General features: G+C 44.5%; 1 protein-coding gene across 2 annotated transcripts in view; it reads right to left on the reverse strand.

Annotated features, from left to right (window-relative positions):
• The window catches only part of LOC137544540 (granulocyte-macrophage colony-stimulating factor receptor subunit alpha-like), a 289,974-nt gene that overhangs the window by 218,547 nt on the left and 50,443 nt on the right, over positions 1-20,984 (reverse strand). For both annotated transcript variants that reach the window (XM_068265636.1, XM_068265635.1), the window contains 2 exons: positions 3,673-3,780; positions 2,353-2,492 (listed from right to left, as the gene is read on the reverse strand). In XM_068265636.1, coding sequence (XP_068121737.1) covers positions 2,353-2,492; positions 3,673-3,754 — 222 coding nt within the window. In that variant the 5' untranslated portion in view covers positions 3,755-3,780. The remainder of the gene's footprint in view (positions 1-2,352; positions 2,493-3,672; positions 3,781-20,984) is intronic.

Consider the following 20,984-nt stretch of genomic DNA (forward strand, 5'->3'; position numbering starts at 1 on the left):
GCTATAAGTCAGGCTGTATGCCCATATGACTGACCTATAGCCCAGTCCCAAAACCTGCGTAATCTCCTACCTAACAACAACCTACAAATCCCTGCAGGTAGATGTAGCATACAATCTGGCAGACAGCATTCACCAAACAAAGAAATGAGTAATGTTAACACAGTATACTCAGTATAGTCACCTGAGGCCTAAGGGGTAAGGCAGTCTACATGATAGCAAAGATAGCAGACTGTGGTAGGTGCAGATGAATCACTAAACAGATGCATACTCAGTTCCAGGCCAGAGTCAGTTCAGGTGGCGATCAGGGTAATCCGGGTACAAGCTGAGTCGGCAACAGGTAATCCAAACCGGTAGCGTGGTCAGGAACAGGCAGAAGTCGGTAACGATAAGACAATCCGGAAGAAGCTTGGTCAATAGATAGGCAAGGAGTCAGCAACAAAATAGGCAATAGGTGTGAGCGCAGTTTCAGCAACAAACCCAGCATATGCTGTCACGGGCAATAACTGAGGGCGCTCACCTTCTATTTATACAAGGACTAACCAATCGGAACATAACCAGCTGACATGCCATGCACACACGCTGCTACTATTTACAGCGGCGGAGTGCGTACTGAGGACGCGTCCGCCGCTTAGCCAATGGGAGCCGAGCGATGTGCGCTTCACAGATATCAGAGTGTTGCCAAGACCCGGAGGCTTGCGCCTCAGTGTGGATCTCAGCATTCCGCCGCCATATGCGGCGAGATCTTACAAAGGTGCATTTTTTCAGTTTTATATCAATCACTAATTTTTAGCCCATAATTTAATAATAATATGCCCTCTTGACATACATATTAAAAAAAGAAAATTCCCCTAAAGTCAGTAGGTGTAATTTTACTAATTGGCCACAAGATGTCTAATAATCGGCGGCGGTAAGCATCGGAAATCGACGTGTGGGAGGAAGTATGGCGGCTCTATTTAAGAATAAGCACTGTTTTTAAACTAAAACAGTGTTCATTCTCAGCGGACATGTACGGATTGCCTCATGGGACTTTTGTCCCCTGCAGACAACTAGGCTGTGTTTATTTTCTTCTTTTTCTACCAGAAAAAGTTAACATTCAGGTATGCAAGGGACAGTTCCTCTCCAATCAGGAGAATTATCAGGACAGTCATAAAAATAATAATAATAACAGTGGCCTGTCTGCACAATGGGCACCAGTGGCTTTCCCGGCTTGGCTATTTCCACCAGAGCCCAAGCAGAAATGTGCTAGTGTGCCTGTGCAGAGCAGTGATAAGGGCCCACAAGCAGAGTTTCAGGGGTCCCAATGCTGTATCGCCTCTTCTGCTGAAGAGGCAAGTAGCCCCCAGGGGCACTTTTTCTTGCTACGGGGTTACTGTAAAGGGAACCCGAGCTGAAGCTTGGGTTCAAATAAAGATATTTACCTAAAAAGGACGCCTCAGGATTATAATTAAGGGCTTCCCTCTGTGCTCCGATGTCCCTTCTTACCCAGTGCATCCCCTCTCTACATTGGGGCCGCGCTCCTCTACTGTTATGAGTGCGGCTGTACAGTAGCTCTGCAAGCACTGCACAAGAAAATATAACTGCATGTTAGATAAAGAAGGTCGGTAGTTCATAAATGTTAGCTTCTGGGCCACTGAAAGTCTGTATCAGTCCTAGGAGACAATACATCATTTAACATACTTTTTTGTTTTAGCTGATACACTAAAATAATTGCGTGATTCCAAAAAAAAGTTATTTTTTAGGAGTAGGAGGATAGAAGCAATTTTGTGAATGTGTTCCCGATGCATGTCATGGTGCGTTAAAGCAGCCACAACATGATAGAATTCAATGGGAAAACGTGTGCGTCATGTGATAAAATGTTCCTAGCAGCGTTACATCACAGGAACGCACACCTGTACTGGGAATGGCAACTTCATAGTCTATGGAATTTCATATTACCATGTGGATCGCACACTATGGGCTTGATTCACTAAACCATGATAACTCATATCATGGCCATTTTTGCGCACATTTTTTGCGTTCACACGCAAATGACCGCAAATTCGCGCAAAAACGGCCGTGATGTGAGTTATCACGGTTTAGTGCATCAAGCCCTATGTGCACTTCGTCATCACTAACAAGCAGCAGCCTACATAGTGTAAATGAGCTCTCACCTAGCAAATGTATACTATTTTTTGTTAAATGTATTTCGTTTGGATAGAGAAGTCATTCATCAGGTCTAGTGGTAATTATTATTAGATCCATAAAGTCAGCTCAACAGCTAAATTGTGGTGTGTCCATTTGAGGATAGCGTCATGTCTACTTTTCTATAACCATTGTTAATAAAATAGAAGTTCAAATAATGTCTGGGCTTACATTGAGCTTTATGTTATGGGAGGTATTATACTGCATTTCATATGTATTATCTTCCACAGCTTTTGTTTTGTTGCAGTCCCATGTCACAGTGATGAAGCCTGGAGATAAACGTATTTCCACATTTGAAAGTAACTCGTTTTCTGTGATAAAACAAAAAATAGGAAACAATTTGGTAAACTGAGTATGAATTCAGAATAAAATTATCTCTGGAAAGCCTTGGACAGAATTAGCCCCAAAAGTAATTATCCAAGCTAGATACCATCACATAAATCAGGTCAATACAATAATAGCAGTTAGAACAACCCATATTCACACATTCTTACCATGCTAGTGTGCATAATACAATGATTCAAGAAATACAGTCATAACTCGACTGCCTTTTCAGTAAGAAAGAAGAGAAAGAGCTGTGGCACTAGGCCATTTATAGTAGGTGAAACCTGTCTACTTAAAGGGGAACTGAAGAGAGAGGTATATGGAGGCTGCCATGTTTATTTCCTTTTAAGCAATACCAGTTGCCTGGCAGCCCTGCTGATCCTCTTCCTCTAATACTATTAGCCATAGCCCCTGAACAAGCATGCAGCAGATCAGGTGTTTCAGACTTTAAAGTCAGATCTGACAAGACTAGCTGCATGCTTGTTTCTGGTGTTATTCAGATACTACTGCACAGAAATAGACCAGCAGGGCTGCCAGGCAACTGGTATTGATTAAAAGGAAATAAATATGGCAGCCTCCGTATACCTCTTACTTCAGTTCCCCTTTAAAGAGAACTTGAGATAAAAAAAATATATATATACATACCTGGGGCTTCCTCCAGCTTCCTTCAGCCTGAAAGTTCCCTAGGCATCATCCTCTGCCTCCTGGATCTTCCATAAGGGCTCCAAGTAGCTTTGGGAGTTGGTGCTTACAGCGCATGCATGGCCTGGCTGTGCTCTCCCCCCGCCGTGTTTCCATTGCCGGTAGCGTTCTGCTCCTGTGCAGTAGTACTGCGCAGGTGCAGAAATCTGCTGGCCATGGGAGCAAGACTGGGGATCGCACGGCCGCACTGTGCATGTGCATGTCCATGTACCAGGAGCCCTTACGGAAGATCTGGGTGGCAGAGGGTGGCGCAGAGGGAGCAATCAGGTGGAAGTGGGCTGGAGGAAGCCCCAGGTATGCATGTTTTTTTTTCATTTCATCTCAGGTACACTTAAAGTGTCATTTGATAGGTATGAAGGTAGTGGGGAAGAACCCAGACCCAAGTGTTAATGGTCATATTTTACCTACAACATTGGTACTAGTGTTCGATTAAGGTGTTTTATTTTGCTAACTATAGTTACTTACCAGTATTCACTGTATCCTTGCACTGTAGTTCCACTGAAAACCACAAAGCGATAAAAAGTGACAAATAAGATGGGTGCACCATTTCCGTTTGGTTATCTTATGTTGATTCTGTAACAGAAAGATAATACATATAAATGCCACAATAACCATTCAGCACATTTACTAAAGTGCTCATTTCGTATTATGCCCACCCCATGGATTATTAGAATCCTAACTAATATGCAAAATTGAGAAATGTTGTGGACCAAAAGGTAACTTTGCAGGGTCTGATCAGATTCACAATTGCCAATTAACTTTAATGGCAGAATACTAGTATCAATTGATTCAGCGCTACTGTTGTAAACCTTACACTGACAAAGATAACCTCCTCTTGTCATCTCCAGCCAAAAGCCAACACTCTCTAATGCATACATGTCAAACTCCGGCCCACAGGCCAAATCTGGCCCTCGGAGCCATCAGATTTGGCCCTCGGGTGGTTTTTCCCACTTTGCATGAGAACCTATATTGGAGAATAAGCCCTAGATCACCAGGGAAGCCATTAGGGGAGGGGCAAAGCACTAGATACCAGGGAACTGTATTGAAGATGGAGGGGACCACTAGACACCAGGGAACTGTATAGGGAAAGGAGGGGGCCACTATACACTAGGAAACTCCATAGGGGAGGAGAGTGGACAACTAAACATCAGGGAATTGGATAGGGGAGGAAGGGAAAACCGCTAAACACCAGGGAACTGTATAGATGAGGGAGGGAGGAACACTAAACACCAGGGAACTGTATAGGGGAGGAAGGAGTGCCACCAGACACCAGGGAATATGGTATCATATAGGGGAAGGAGGGGGCTATTATACATTATTGAACTTTATAAGGGAGATAGGTGGCCACTAGGCATTGAGGTTGTCCCGCGACTTGGTCCCAAAGCTCAGTTTCTGCCCACTTTCTATTTGAGTTTGACACCCCGCTCTAATGCATACCCACATAGATAGCTACTGGAGGTTAAAAAACCCATCAAGTTCAAGATCTTGAGCCTCTGTACCATAATACCAAAAAACGAAAAGGTTGTCATTTTCTTCCTGACTCAATTAAGATATTACCACCATATACCTTGCAGTTATAGCTGTATGTAGACTTAATTTAAAGTAGGCATTATTATACATGCATATATATTTGTTGTTGTAGGCACTGTGTATGGACCTGAGGAAGTGGGCTATAGTACCTGTGAAACGCGTTGTCCATTTTGTGCTGTGCATACATACTTTTCTAGTACTACTGGTGTTTTTGTCATCAGGAGAGGTAAGAGATTACCTCTCATTTTTATTTTAACTATTAGAAGCTTATATATATTTTTGCACTTGGGTGCCTCCAGATAAAAGTTCTTTGAAGGTAGTTTTTTCCCCTAAAAACTACAAACCCAGGAGAGCAACCATTCAGCTTCCGGCAGGACCTGGAAAACCGTGTGGAGTCCGTTAATTTCTTGCTGTCTTATATGGTGGTTGCAGGAATATGCAACTCTCTCTTGTGAGTACAGCTGTATATACTTACAACTTCCCATTTATTAACAATACTACTCCACTGGGCTCCTGGTCTCTCTGTTTACCTAGGTATTCTTGAGTACAAGGTCGCTACAAGGATCACCGAAACCCTCTTATACAGTTGTTACACGTTATTAAAGGCCTGAGCACACAGAAACATATGGAACCTGCATTGCTCTCCTGTACAGTGCAGACCTTTTCAATTAGACTGAATGTCACAGCACAAAGGCATGCATCACTTCATTGGTTATACACTGTCTGATGGCCTTGCATATCACACACTGCAAAGTGAAATAGTGCTCAGAACCTTAAAGGATACCTGAGGCTATGTAGTTTCTACAAACAGAAGCAGCAGACATGTATAGGCAGCAGTCCTTATACCCCCCGCTACCGCTGTCCCCCGAACGGTGGACACTCAGGAGACAGTGGACAGGTAAAATATTAAATCACGGGCATCGAGGGGTCTACATAACATTTGGCAGGACACATGGCCGGGGTGCAGTCCCAGAACGAGACCCTGACACTGAGATTGACCTTGCCCAGGCTCATAGGAGGAGAGTCTAAGACCCCCCCAAGCCCAATCCCCTCCAACCCCCATGATGTTATATGTTGCCTGGGTTCTTTTACTCTCAAGGAAGAGATCATGAGACCGACCAGGTGAAAAGACAAGATAATATTTTATGACTTAGAAGTGGCATTATATCAAGATCCGTCCCTGATCACCCTGCGACAATGGAGAGCTCTTAGAACCCTCTTGCATGTTAAAGGCATGATATACAAGTGGCACTTTCCATTTGGCCTTACTTCTGCTTCCCAAGGGCGATACTTTACGCTACAAACACAGGAGGATCTGGAGAATTTTTATGCAGGTGTCCATATTGAGGATTAGGCATCGATAAAGGGAGGGTTCTGTGTCAGAGTAGGCTTAGGTTAGGTCTTAGCAAAATATCAGTAAATATTACCAATATTTTACTTCATGAATGTAGTAGCAGAATATCTGTAATGTCACTGATATTCTACTATCAGCTATTTCCTGTGGCCTTTTCAGCCTTTATTAAATTAATATTTCAGCCTTTAAATACAATTAAAGAAGGGGACAAGTTTTTCCTTACAAACAACTATTTCACCCCTGTTTTTAAATAACCTTGGTGTTCACTTGAACTCACGTGTTCAACTAATGCTAAAAATAATATATATATATATATATATATATATATATATATATATATACACACACACACACATATACACACTCACCAAAAAGATTATTAGGAACACCTGTCCAATTTCTTATTAATGCAGTTATCTAATCAACCTATTGGTTGCTTCAATGCATTTAGAGGTGTGGTCCTGGTAAAGACAATTTCCTGAACTCCAAACTGAACGCCAGAATGGGAAAGAAAGGTGATTTAAGCAATTTTGAGCGTGGCATGGTTGTTGGTGCCAGATGGGCCGGTCTGAGTATTTCACAATCTGCTTGTAACGATTGGTGTCAGCACGCAGAGAGAATCTGATTATTGGTGATCTGCAGTATCACCAAGAATACAGATCTATACCTGATTATGGGTGATCTGCAGAATCAACAATAATACTGATATAGTGCTAACCTCTGGACACCTCTAGATATATATATGGTGAGTGTTTGGTGTAACAGTATGACTTTGAGCAACCCACCTGATGAACAGGTGACCCTAAGCAGTACAGAAGACACTGCTATGGAGAGTACCGAAACCTTCCAGCAGCCTGAGACTCTCCAAGGGGTGGAGTCAGGCTGAAGGTAGGAAGGACCAGAGAGTGAGTGACACCTGAAGGTGGATGTCACTGACTGATATTGGAGACTATCTCCTAAGTGGAGAGAGATAGCTCTCGAGGTCGGGCAAGCCAGGTCGGCAACACATGGACAGATAAAGTATAAAGACAGAAGGCTGATTCGGTATCCAGGTCAGGCAGGGTTTGGCAACGTGATATCAGATATGCGTGGTACCGAATCAGAAAGCAGAGGGATAGTCAGGAAAGCAACAGGTCATAACAAATATCAAACAATGCCTAGTCTTGGGTGTGAGGTCCGTGGTCTCTACACCCTGGAACTAGTCTGATGTATAACAGAATGATAACACAAGTTCCCTAGTCTTGGGTGTGAGGTCCGTGGTCTCTACACCCTGGAACTAGTCTGATGTATAACAGAATGATAACACAAGTTCCCTAGTCTTGAGTGTGAGGTCCGTGGTCTCTATATCCTGGAACTAGTCTGAAGTATAACAGAATGATAACACAAGTTCCCTAGTCTTGGGTGTGGGGTCCGTGGTCTCTACACCCTGGAACTAGTCTGAAGTATAACAGAATAATAACACAAGTAATCTGGCTCAGTGTGAATTCCCAGGTCCTCCTGGTTCAAACACACTGTTGGATCTGACTAAGGTCTGAGTGCTTCCACGTAGTGACCGCAACGGCAGACAATTTGAGAGTGGCCAGCAGTAACCATATATAGAGCAGTGCTCTCTGGCGCCACCCTAAAGTGATCAACCAATGGTTACCAGCTCTGAGGTCAGCTGACCGGCCTGGTCAGCTGATCCCCCCCTTGACCATCATAAAAGTTCTGCCTTTCAGCGCGCGCACACGCGTATTCCTAAACCTGTGTGAACTAACAGGCTCAGCCACACCAGCTGCATGCTGCTGCGTGCAAACCGCCGCGCTGGACGCGGAACCAGCCGCCTTGCTGTGAGTACATGTGGCGGCTTTTCCGCGTTCTGCCATGTCACTAGATGCATGCTTCCGCGTGCAGACCGCCGCGTTGGACGCGGAATCAGCCGCCTTGCTGTCAGTACACGCGGCGGCTTTTCCGCGTTCTCTCACACTGCTCATTTAGCAAAGTGTCTATGGGGCCCTTCCTGTCCACCCCTGTATCACTTAGGTATGGGGTGCCCCAGGGCTCAATCCTCTCTCCCCTGCTTTTCACGATTTACATGTTACCGCTGGGAAAACTAATCCAAAAACATGGCCTGACATACCACTGCTATGCAGACGACACTCAACTATATCTTTCCTTCAAGCCTGGTGTGACAGACCCAACTCTAACTATAAACGCCTGCTTACGTGAACTACAGCAATGGATGAATGACAACTGGCTGAAACTAAATGCAGACAAAACTGAAGTCCTTCTGATAGGAGGGCAGAGCATGATAACAAAACAACTTAACTTGCAGTCTTCACCACTGGGAATAGGAGGCACGGATCTGCGCAGCTCTGATCATGTGCGTAGCCTGGGAGTTCTAATTGATTGGGATTTAAACTTCAAAACTCAAATCTCTGCTGTGGTGAAATCATCCTATTTTCACCTGAAGAACATTGCAAAAATCAAGCACCTCATACCCCCAGAAGATCTGCCAACCTTAGTCCACGCCTTCATCACATCCCGACTGGACTACTGCAATGCTCTCTACACTGGCCTTCCAAAAAAGGTCTTGTACCGACTACAGCTGATACAGAATACTGCTGCCAGACTGCTAACCAACCAACCCCGTCACTGCCACATAATGCCAGTCCTGCACTCCCTTCACTGGCTACCTATAGAATGGAGGGTCCTATTCAAGATCGGCCTACTGACATTTAAATCCCTGAATAATTTAGGCCCTGGATACATGAAAGATATGTTGCAGCTGCGTAGCAATCCCCGCATTCTCAGATCAACAGGTTCTAATAATCTAGTCATACCCAGAGTCCACTTGGAAACTTTTGGTCCCAGAGCCTTCTGTCATGCTGCCCCTACGTTTTGGAACTCCTTACCTCAACAGATCAGGACAGCTCCATCCCTGGACGTGTTTAAATCCAGACTGAAAACCCACCTGTTCAGTTTGGCATTTGCAGAAATATAACTTTTGTTGTGTGAATACTTCATCCTACTAATTACTGAATCTGAGAGAGCCTAAGCGCTTTGAGTCCTATGGGAGAAAAGCGCTATATAAATGTTATTGTATTGTATTGTATTGTATTATTTACTGGGATTTTCACGCACAACCATTTCTAGGGTTTACAAAGAATGGTGTGAAAAGGGAAAAACATTCAGTATGCGGTAGTTCTGCGGGCGAAAATGCCTTGTTGATGCTAGAGGTCAGAGGAGAATGGGCCGACTGATTCAAGCTGATAGAAGAGCAATGTTGACGGAAATAACCACTCGTTACAACTAAGGTATGCAGCAAAGCGTTTGTGAAGCCACAACATGCACAACCTTGAAGCGGATGGGCTGCAACAGCAGAAGACCCCACTGGGTACCACTCATCTCCACTACAAATAGGAAAAAGAGGCTACAATTAGCACGGGCTCACCAAAATTGGACAGTTGAAGACTGGAAAAATGTTGCCTGGTCTGATCAGTCTCGATAGAGTCAGAATTTGGCGTAAACAGAATGAGAACATTGATCCAACATGCCTTTTTACCACTGTGCAGGCTGGTGGTGGTGTAATGGTGTGGGGGATGTTTTCTTGGCACACTTTAAACCCCTTAGTGTCAATTGGGCATCATTTAAATGCCATGGGCTATCTGAGCATTGTTTCTGACCATGTCCATCCCTTCATGACCACCATGTACCCATCCTCTGATGGCTACTTCCAGCAGGATAATGCACCATGTCACAAAGCTTGAATCATTATTGAACATGACAATGAGTTCACAGTACTAAAATGGCCCCCACAGTCACCAGCTCTCAACCCAATAGAGCATCTTTGGGATGTAATGGAACAGGACCTTCTTGCCCTGGATGTGCATCCCACAAATCTCCATCAACTGCAAGATGCTATCCTATCAATATGGGCCAACATTTCTAAAGAATGCTTTCAGCACTAGGGATGGTCGGCAATGCAAATTTCCGTTTCCACCAAAAATCCGCATTCCGCCATTGCCAATTACCGCTATCGCTACCGATTCTGCTTTCCGATTTTTGCGGTAATTTCCACCCACTTTAACATTAATTTTCTCAAAAACTACAAGGTCTTTTTGAAATATTTTTTTCCTCTTGTTCCCACTTGTCTGCTCAACATTCTCTGAAAATTTGGTGTTTGTAGCACCTATGGGGCTTTGCTATTAACTTGTAAAGTCGGTATCATTTTCACGGTAATTTCTGCCAACTTTACCATCGATTTTCTCAAAAACTACAAAGTGTTTTTGAAATTTTTTTTCCTCTTGTTTTCATTTGTCTGCTTAACAGTCCCTGAAAATTTGGTGTTTTTCATTAGTCAACAGCAGCCAACTTTGCAGGTTAATAGCAAAGCCCCCGTAGGTTGTACAAACACCACATTTTCAGGTTATGTTAAGCAGAAAAGTGGAAACACAAGGAAAAAAAATATTTCAAAAAGACCTTGTAGTTTTTGAGAAAATCGATGTTAAAATCAGCAGAAATTACCGAGAAAATCCGCATTGGAACCGCTATGCGGTATGATGCCGACTAGACATTAATAACAAAGCCCCCATAGGTGCTAAAGCACCAAATTTTCAAAAATAAAAATGTTAAGCAGAAAAGAAGGAACAAGAGGACAAAGAATCTTTCAAAAAGACTTTGTAGTTTTTGAGAAAACTGATGTTAAATTCGGCGGAAATTTCAGTGATTTCCACCATAATCTCCGCGAAAATCCGCCTACCGCACTTGCATTACCGATTTCCGAATTTCGATGCGAAAATGCAATTACCAATCAGAAATTCGGAAATTGCAGCAGAATCCGAACAAGCATCCCTAGTCAGCACCTTGTTGAATCAATGCCACCATTGCCGTAGAATTAAGGCAGTTCAGAAGACGAAAGGGGTCAAATTAGTATGGTGTTCCTAATAATCCTGTAGGTGAGTATATATATATATATATTAGGTCGGGATCAGTACCCAACATTGCAGAGTCGACATTACTATTTTTCCTCCAGGCCCGCTTTGTATTCTGTTGCCATGCAGGAGGGGGGCAGAGGACCAACCAGTGGGGTTGTGATGTTACGCAGCGGGCAAAGTGAGTGGGGACAACAATGCTCTCAGCCATGATCAGCTGAATCTATCCACCCAGCTGATTGCTGGCCGAGGCATCAGGCGCCACAGTACACATGCTAGATTCTTATCAGCTGCTTCAGCTGAATTTCATTTCACATTTACAAAGCTTTTAGTACAGAAATCACCACTGGCATCATCTCAGGATCCTCTAATACAGTGTTCCCCAACCCTGTCCTCAAGCCTCCCAGCAGTGCATGTTTCCACAGAGATAGATAATCAGCTCTGCTGAGACACTAATTACCCCACCTGTGAATGTTTGTGGTTTTCTGCAAAACATGTACTGTCAGTGGGCCTTGAGGACAGAGTTGAGGAATTCTACTCTAATATACTTGTATTTGATTCAGCCTTCTGTTCCAGTATTACCTTTGGATGTGCTTCCCTTCCCCCTCTCTCAAAGCTTTTTTTTTTTTTTTACGAGAAGTGTGATACCCACAATGATGGTAATCAAAAGTCATTACTTATATATGATAATAAATGTTTTCTGGCATTGAAAAGTGGTTGGTATAAACATGTGTATTCATGTGCATCAGAAGAATGGTTTTTGTCATCCACAGATGCAATCTTGGCTACCATTATGAAAAAAAATACACAAGGTTACGTCTTAACCTGCTTAAAGAGGAACTGTCACGAAAATCATAAAATTTGAGGCAGGGAACACATTTGACTTTCAGTTTTCCGCACGCGTTTTGCTGCATACTTTTTCTGCACACCAAGTGTGTTTCCATGCAGGAAAACATGCGCGTTTTTTTCACAACAGCTGATGTAATTGATAGAGAAAACTTCCAAAATGTGCAGAATCATCATGCAGAATGTCAGTTTTTTTTCTGCGTGCGAATAACACAGTAAGTGTGCACTAGCCCATTGATTAACATGAGTTCTCAGTTTTTCTGTGCAGAAAACCCGCACGAAAACAGTCAAGTGTGTTCCCTGCCTGAAACAACATACTGATAAGAAGTTCATTTCTTCCAGAGTAAAATGATCCATAAATTACCTTTCCACTATGTTGCTGTCACTTACAGTATTAGAAATCTGACATTACCAACAGGGTTGCTCGCCAGAGATTGCGAATTCGAATTTACCCATGATCACGGGTAGATATTCATGATTGCTGAACTCAAATTCGAAGAGCGATACTGCTCCCAAATTCGAAGTCGAATGTACCCGAACAGGGCTGCTCATCCGGATTCCGGATATCCATGTAACCCGGATATCCAAACTTTTTAGGCCTATCCGACCGGATCCAGATTCCAGATAGCTGGGCCCAAATCCAGATAGCTATCTGTGGATAGTTGGGCGCATAATCCTGATATCCGCAGATATCTGCAGGTATCCGGTTCCGAAATACTGTAACTGATGACGTCCTGGAGACAATCAGAGGGCTCCCAGCAGAAGCCCTAGCAACCAATCACAGAGGGGAACCCTGGCCAGCACCACCTGACTTCATTGAACCAATCAGAGGCCTCCCAGCCTAAGCCCTGGCACCCAACAGAAAGGAACACTGGCCAGCCCCCCTGTATAATAAGTAGGGCTGCCATGATGAGACAGATCGTCCGGGCTAGCTGAATGCACACTGAGAGACATGCTCCAGTGCTGGTGCCCTACAAAGGGCTGTACACAGTTATAAACCTAAAGATGTTCATTGATTACCCCTTCACTGCTATCACTACTCTATAGTTAAGTCGTTAATTAGCTTGATTGATGTCTCATAGTGTGACAGTTAGAGTGTGTGCTGCAGTGCTGCTGGGCCAAGGGCTGTACACAGTGATAAGCTGTTCAGTGATAAACCCCTTCACTATCACTATACTATAGTTACATTGTTCATAGTGTGACATCAGAGTGTGTTCTGCAGTGCTGCTGCAGCTGCTATGTGTCTGTGTGTGTTCTGTGCACACACCAGGCCAGCTGCTGCCTGCCACGTGTAAAGTGCCAAGTGCAAAGTGCCATGTGCAAACACGTGCAAAGTGCCAAGTGCAAAGTGCAAAGTGCCACTTGCAAACACATGCAAAGTGCCAAGTGCAAAGTGCCACGTGCAAACACGTGCAAAGTGCAACGTGCAAAGTACCAACTGCAAAGTGCAAAGTGCCACGTGCAAACACGTGCAAAGTGCAAAGTGACACGTGCAAAGTGCCACATGCAAACACGTGCAAAGTGCAAAGTGCCACATGCAAACACGTGCAAAGTGCAAAGTGCAACGTGCTAAGTATCAACTGCAAAGTGCAAAGTGCCACATGCAAACACATGCAAAGTGCAAAGTGACACGTGCAAAGTGAAAAGTGCCACGTGCAAACATTTGCAAAGTGCAACGTGCAAAGCACCAACTGCAAAGTGCAAAGTGCCACGTGCAAACACGTGCAAAGTGCAAAGTGACACGTGCAAAGTGCAAACACGTGCAAAGTGCAAAGTGCCATGTGCAAACACGTGCAAAGTGCCACTTTGCACATGTTTGCACGTGGCGCTTCTCACTTTGCACGTGGCACTTTGCACTTGGCACTTTGCACATGGCACTTTGCACATATTTTCACATAGCAATTGGCACTTTGCACTTTGCACATGGCACTTTGCACTTTGCACGTGGCACTTTGCATGTGTTTGCACTTGGCACGTGTTTGCACGTGGCACTTCGCACTTTGCACTTTGCACGTGTTTGCACGTGGCACTTTGCACTTTGGACACAATGTGGGCTGCACGACCGCTGTCTGGAACCTAGGTCTGATGTTAATTGACAGCCATTTTTTTTTGGGGGGGGATTTTAAGTCCCCACATCATCAAATAGTGTTCACCTTTGCAAAATGATGATGCTACATGCCTCATTTACCCTTAAAAACGTTTTAAAGCAATGTAAAGGGCACTTCCGTTTTTTCTATGCAGATGTAATGAGGCAGGCAGCTTTTTGACCATTGTTTAGGTCTGATTGCTGCAGGTCCCTGGAAAAGAGACCTGTATTCTCTCTGCAAGTTTCAGAATTACTATGTTGGTGAGGAATTTGCATCCACTTGTCATGCAAATTGCTTAGCTGCTTCCTTTGATGGCTTACAGTATAAATGCCATTTCCTCCCTGGATCCCCTGCTGGTCATAGAGGTTTGTTCCTGCTAACTTACCTGGAGTCTCAGCCTTTGCTAAGATTATCTTAGAGTAATTCTTGGGGAGTGCTCCTAGCACTCCTATTTAGTGCAGTCAGTTTTGTGTTTAATTTGTACTGCCTATTCTGTCTTATCTGTTGCGATTGTCTTGTCACCAGCGGCGGTCGACAGGAAATCGTTCTGTCTGTTGGGATCGCATTCGCCCTAGCTTGCTGTAGGCTCGGTGGGGTAACCGTTTAGCAAGCGTTCACGTTCTCTATTCATTTTCGTGTTACATTGGTTAGTTAGGGTTGGTGCGTTTTGTCTCTGTTGCGCTTCTCGTGCGGAGACCGCGTCATTAGCGTGTTTTGTTGCTGTTACGCTTTTTGTGCGCCGACCGCGCTTAGAGAGTGCGTTTGTTATTTTCCTTGGCGTACTGATCATTGTTTGCTGTGTCTTTCTTTCTACACTTATGCTCTGTCTGTACTCGGTCTTGTGTCACTGTTGGCAATCGCCATTCTTGCGGTTGCGTTCTTGCTTGGTTTTTCGCTGTTGTGTGTTCGCCGTCGCCGTGTGGCGACTAGATTGGTGGACACGCATCCATTCTGTCTTTGTGCTCACTTTCCCTCTACAGGTGCTTTGCACCACAGCTGGGTTCTGTTATTTTATACGCTTGTGGAGGATTTCCGCAGTGTCAGCGCACCTCTTGTGCGCTGACCACGGAGATAATTCCACACTCCTTACACCAGATATCCGAATCCGTCCGAATATCCCGGATACTGGGGTCGGATATCTGATTCAGATCCGGATTGGAAAATTTTGAACTCGACCCAGATCGGATACCTGGGTATCTGGATCCAAATTAGTTCCAGATAGTGAAAAATGGTATCCGAGTACCACTGTACCCGAATAGTCACTCTCGAATTCGGCCGTGATCACGGATGTTAACGTGTGATCACGAATTCGGCTTCAGTATCCAGGGGATGACGTCATTGGACCAATCAGAAGGCCCCCAGCCGAGGCCCAAGCAACCAATCAGAGGAGGGCCATCTTAGGGAGCCCGTCCTTGCTGTGTGACTCTGCGGTACTGAGAGCATCTCCAGTGCTGCTGCGTGTCTTAGCAAGTGCTTTTCAACTGTTAAACTCAGCGTTTTACCTCCTACACACATTCTACACACATTGATTATATTGTTTTATAGTTAGTGCTTTGATTGTTATAGTTCAGTCAGCTAGTATAGTGTACTGTATACTGTGCTAGGCTAGTATTAGGTCTGTGTGCAGGCTAGGGCCTGCTAGCCTAGGTAGCCTTAGCCTACTAGCATAGGTAGGTTAGGAATTATAGTTAGTTGTGTACTAGTACTAGTTTACTTAATTTGTACTGTTAGTCTGTGAGTTTATTAGCTTCAGTACTGTGTTAGTTACTTTACAGGCCAGCATCTGTTGTGATCTGTGACTGTCATCTGCACGACCCTATTGATTGCATCCGTGTGTGACAGACTTTTATTGTCACTCACTGTCTGTCACACGAGTTAGCAGAGGTGCCTCTAGCGATTTTGTCACTCCAGATGAGAAAATCTGTGGCCCCCTCCCCCCCCATGAAAATAATCGTAATGCGGCAGCGTTGCACCAGGAAATAATCGTAATGCGGCAATTTTTCCACAGGAAATAATTGTAATGTGGCAGTGTTTCGCCAGAAAATACATGTAATGTAAGGCTGCAGTGCACTGGCTTCGATTAGACGCTGAAAGCCTGTTCACACCTGGGGACACAACATCAGGTGGGGAGGTGACCGCGGTCCCCTCCCGCACAGCACTTGTGACCACTTGGCCGGCCTGGCACCCACTGCAAGAGGGTCAAAAGGAGGCAGAAGGGGACTAAAAGAGGCACACAGGGACAAATGTAGGCACAAAGGGGCACAGAAGGAGGTGCAAGGGGACAGAGGAAGGCGCAGGGAACAGAAGTGGCACATGGGTACTGAAGAGGCACATGGAAACAGAAGGAGGCACAGGAGGACAGAAGGAGGCAGAGTGGGACTGGAGGAGGAACAGTGGGGCAGAGGTAGCACAAGAAGACAAAAAAAGGCAAAGGGGACATAAGGAGGCACAGGGGGACAGAAGTAGGCACAAAGGGGCACAGAAGTAGGCACAAGGGACAAGGCACAGAAGGAGGCACAATGAGACAGGAGGCAAAAAAGGGACAGAAGGACAAACAGGGGGTCAGGCATGGCACAAGGGACTGAAGGAGGCACAAGGAGACAAAAGTAGGCACAAAAGGGGAAAGAAGGATGCACAAGGCACAGAGGTGACAGCTGCCTGCAACTTACGCTAAGTAGATGCAGCAGAAGCAAGTATTAGAACACCCATGGGGGTGGGGCTTAGTCTGGGGGTGGGACTTAATTTGTGGGCGGGGCTTAATCCACCAACATGGCGCCCCCCTGGACCAATGGCACTCCAGGCAATGGCCTGTACTGCTTATGCCTAGAGGCGCCCCTGCGAGTTAGTTATCGACTACTGTATACACTGCTGCTAGGGATTATAGTTAGTAGTAGTTGTTACCTACGTACTAGTTTACTAAATTTGTACTGCTATAGTCTGTGAGTTTATTTAGTGCCGCAGGCTTCATTACTGTGTAATAGTTACTTCACAGGCCAGTGGCCACTAGGCCAGGCCAGCATCTGTTGTGATCTGTGACTGTCATCTGCCGACCCTATTTATTGCGTCCGTGTGTGACAGACTTTTATTGTCACTGTCTGACTGTCACACGAGTTAGTTATCGACTGCTACACTACTACTAGGGATTACAGTTAGTTGTTACCTACATACTAGTTTACTTACTCTGAACCGATTCATTTGATTTAATACAAAAAGAACCGGCTCATTGATGAGCTGGTTACTATACCTTAGAATGCGGGCTGTGCAGACGTATAGCGCCAGCTCCCGCTGTCTCTCCCCACCTGCCTGCACCTGTCACCCCTCACCTAGGCTGGCACCCAGTGCACCCATGGGTGCACCAGGTGCCAGGCTAGGTGAGGGTGACAGGTGAGGAGGCGGGGAGGACAGCGGGAGCTGGCTCTATGCGTCAGCAGGACACATTCTACGGTATAGTATAGGTAATTGCCGTGGGAGATCTTCAATCAACTTAATTGAAGATTGCAAGATTGGAGGATACTGTATATGTTGGATCCTTTCTGAGGATATGGGCGTTTAAAAGTACAGGTAAGTATTTATGGTTAATTTAGAATAATAAAATACTTTTCTCGTGGTTGTGTTTTTATTTCATTTAACCCTTTGTGGAAATGGGTAAGGGGTACTTTGTACCCCTATACTCATTTCTCCTGGGGGGGGGGTGGTCATCTTGGGTCCCCTTCTTAAAGGGGACTCCCAGATGCCACCATGAACCCCCCAGGACTTGTCGCCCCCACCTCCTCCTGGGGCACTGGAGGTGGGGAAGAGCCCCTTATCCATGGATTGGACAAGGGCTCGGGGGGAGAGGGGAAGGCTTAGCCGCCCCTCTCCCCTGGAGCCCCCATACCATGGACCATGCGGGCTAGTATAGCTCAGGGTGCAAAGCCCCAGTCGGCTGGGGCTCCGCATTCTGGCTATCCCAGACTGCATGGGGGACAAGGGGTTACAGAGGCTCAGGAGGGGGGATCCCACGTCTTTTTTTTTTCAGATTTCCCACACTCAGAACATTCCCCAAAAATAAAAATGTTTATTTTTTTTTTAATATTGTTTCCCACTATCTTGTTAACATATCCTACAAATTTGGTGTTGCTAGGATGTAAGGGGCCTTTGCTATTAACTGCAGGGAAATATTTCCCACGATCTGTCATTGACCGGCATTTAAATGTATCATTTTTTTCTTTGAACTTTTAAAATTGATTTTCTCAAAAAGTATAAGGTCTTTTTGAAAAATGTTTCCCCTTGCTCCCACTTTTCTTCTTAACATAACCTGCACATTTGGTGATTCTGGCATTTAAGGGGGCTTTGCAATTAACCCTTAAAGTCAGCGGGTTTTGAATCACGAATTCGTGATCACGGCCGAATTTTCCCCTGACCCGGATTTGAATCCACCCGAATCGAATTCGAGTCCATTCGAACCAGCCGAATACGAATTTGACCCGGACCTGAATTCGAATGTACTCAAATCGAATTTGAGTACATTCGAGCATCCCTGATTGCAACTGGTTTGTTTGGGAAGCCTCATCCTGAGAAAATGATTATTTGATGTTTCACTTCTCCATAATGCTAAATAAGGAAAATGCCTAAAAAGCAACTTGCTGAGGATGACGGTCTCACTCAGTATACCATTTGTATCTTCTTCTATTTCTTGCTTTGATTTACAGATTTGCTAGCTATAAAATCATCCATTAACAGAGAGTTTTTATGAATAGACAGAGAGAAAGGTAAAATGGAGTTAACTTGGCTGCAACTCTTCCCAAACTCATGTGCGGCTGAAAAATATTTTTCGCTAGAATTCCACTTGAAAGAGCATAATGTGATAGCTTTGTTGCCATTTCTAATAGAAATTTCAGCTACAAGACAAATTAGTTTTTAAGGCCTCTTTCACACCAAGACATTGCGTTTTAGGGGACGTTAAGGTTGCATAACGTGCCCCTAACGCAACACATGGTGGTGTTGAAGTTGGACGTCAGATTGAGTCGCATTATGAGGCTCTTGGTGCTATCCTGGGAAGTCTGGATCTTTTCAATGATTCGGATGATTCAAATTGGATCATTGAAAAGATCCGGATCTTGAAACCGAATCTTTGAATCATTTTACTAGGGAAGCAGGAAGCAGGGGTGCAGCAGAGTGAGAGGTGCAGGAGAATGAGGGCACATTGAGGGTGCTAATGGGGAAGGGAGAGATGCAGCAGGAAGATTGTGCTTGTGCACAGAAGCTGCAGTTCTTCCAGACATCCACTGTGAACCGAATCCTTCATTGTGATGATCCGGATGATTCGACTCACAAAAAAGATCCAAAGATCCGAATTGTTCATGATCTGGACAACACTACAGTGCAGTGAATATTAATTAGCCATGTGGCTAGGAACAATAGCGGACTCTTCCTTTACTGAGAATGTGTAAACAGTCTAACGCAGCTAAAACCACATATAACGCACAGCATGCTGCACTTTCTTTGAACGTCCAGTGTTACACTGTAACGCAACGTGGGCACTGTGAACAGCCCATTGATTTTTCATTAGTGTGAGTTGGACTACGTTACAGGCTGCTCTAACGTGCACCTGTACGTCCCACTGTAAAAGCAGCCTAAATTAGTTTTTTTTAATTAGTTAGTTTTTAAAGCAGCAAGGACAGTCATACTATCCCAGGGGGAAAAACACATATATAAGTAGATAACGATTTGTTCTGCTTACGTAACAGATGTATTGTAATGTCCACATTTTGATTTCAGTGAATTTTATATAGTAAATAAGAGAATTATGTTCCTGGCATTTTTCATCTTGATTCCCTCTGACTGAAGGCAATCTTGATGTAATTTCCTCCCTTACTTTTTTTCCCCTCCTAGGAACTGCACTGTCATAGCTAGCTTGCTTTGTAAACACATGAGAGCACAGCATAGATCAGATTTTAGCAGCGCACTGATCAGTGAGGAGCAGGAATGTGGGAGAGATGATGACAAGCTTCCTTCTTATTGGTAATGTACCAAATAGAGCAAGGCTGACTGAGATAAGATTTATTACAGCAGAAATATTTCTAAATAGATTGGAGTGCTCGCAATGCAGGCTGCATATTAAACACATAGCAGTGGGTAAATGGAATTGGATTTTGTGGGTGACAATCCCTCTTTAAAGTAGGAGCTTTAAGGTTGGAGCTGTATGATCTGCAATTCCGTCTCAAATTCACAAAATGAAGCCAGCCTGAATGCAATGACACATATTCAGCAAACACTGGTAAAGTTGCGATGTGTTGGCATTTATGTTATTTAGGTGAAGTGCATTGCGAAATTAGCACATCCTAATTATTATTATGTGTGCATATTGCTAGGGTAGTGCAATGCAGGAAGTTCATGGCAATTTTACCATTACTTTAACTGGCTATGCGGCATGCCTTACTCAATTAGCTCAACCTGCGTTATCTAGGTAATGAGTGTTGCTAGGGTAACACACAGGGCTTGATTCACAAAGCGTTGCTAACTGTTAGCACGCCTGTGAAAACCCCCTTAGAACGTCTAAACCAGCTTTTCGCGCGCAAAACTTTATGCACGTAAAACTTTACGCAGGGCGCTCCGCACAAAGTGGCCATTAAAGCCTATGGGACTTAGCGCGCGCATAGGACTTTGCGCGTAAAACTTTGTGCACGATCTGATTGAGAAATCCAGTGCTAACCTACTTAGCACCCTGGTTAGCACGTCTAAAGACTTTAGACGTACTAAGTAGGTTAGCACCGTTTTGTGAATCAAGCCCACAGTCTGTTACCCTAGCAATGCTTCCGTGCATCCCTGAATCAAGTACATTGCCTAACTCCCGGATTAGGGTTAGACAATGTACTTGATTCAGGGAGATATTAGGGGAGCTGGATGAACAAAACGTTAATATTTATTTGTTGTTCTCCCAACTGGCCCCAAAGTCAGTGGATGACAAGATTGCTGGTGCCAAATTGGCACATACAGAGAGCCTTCCCGCTCCTCTCACGGTCCCTGCATTTTAGCGCTGGCTCCAATCAGTCTAATACTGCTCTC

This window comes from Hyperolius riggenbachi, chromosome 2 (assembly GCF_040937935.1).
Source record: "Hyperolius riggenbachi isolate aHypRig1 chromosome 2, aHypRig1.pri, whole genome shotgun sequence".
Classification (NCBI taxonomy): Eukaryota; Metazoa; Chordata; class Amphibia; order Anura; family Hyperoliidae; genus Hyperolius; species Hyperolius riggenbachi.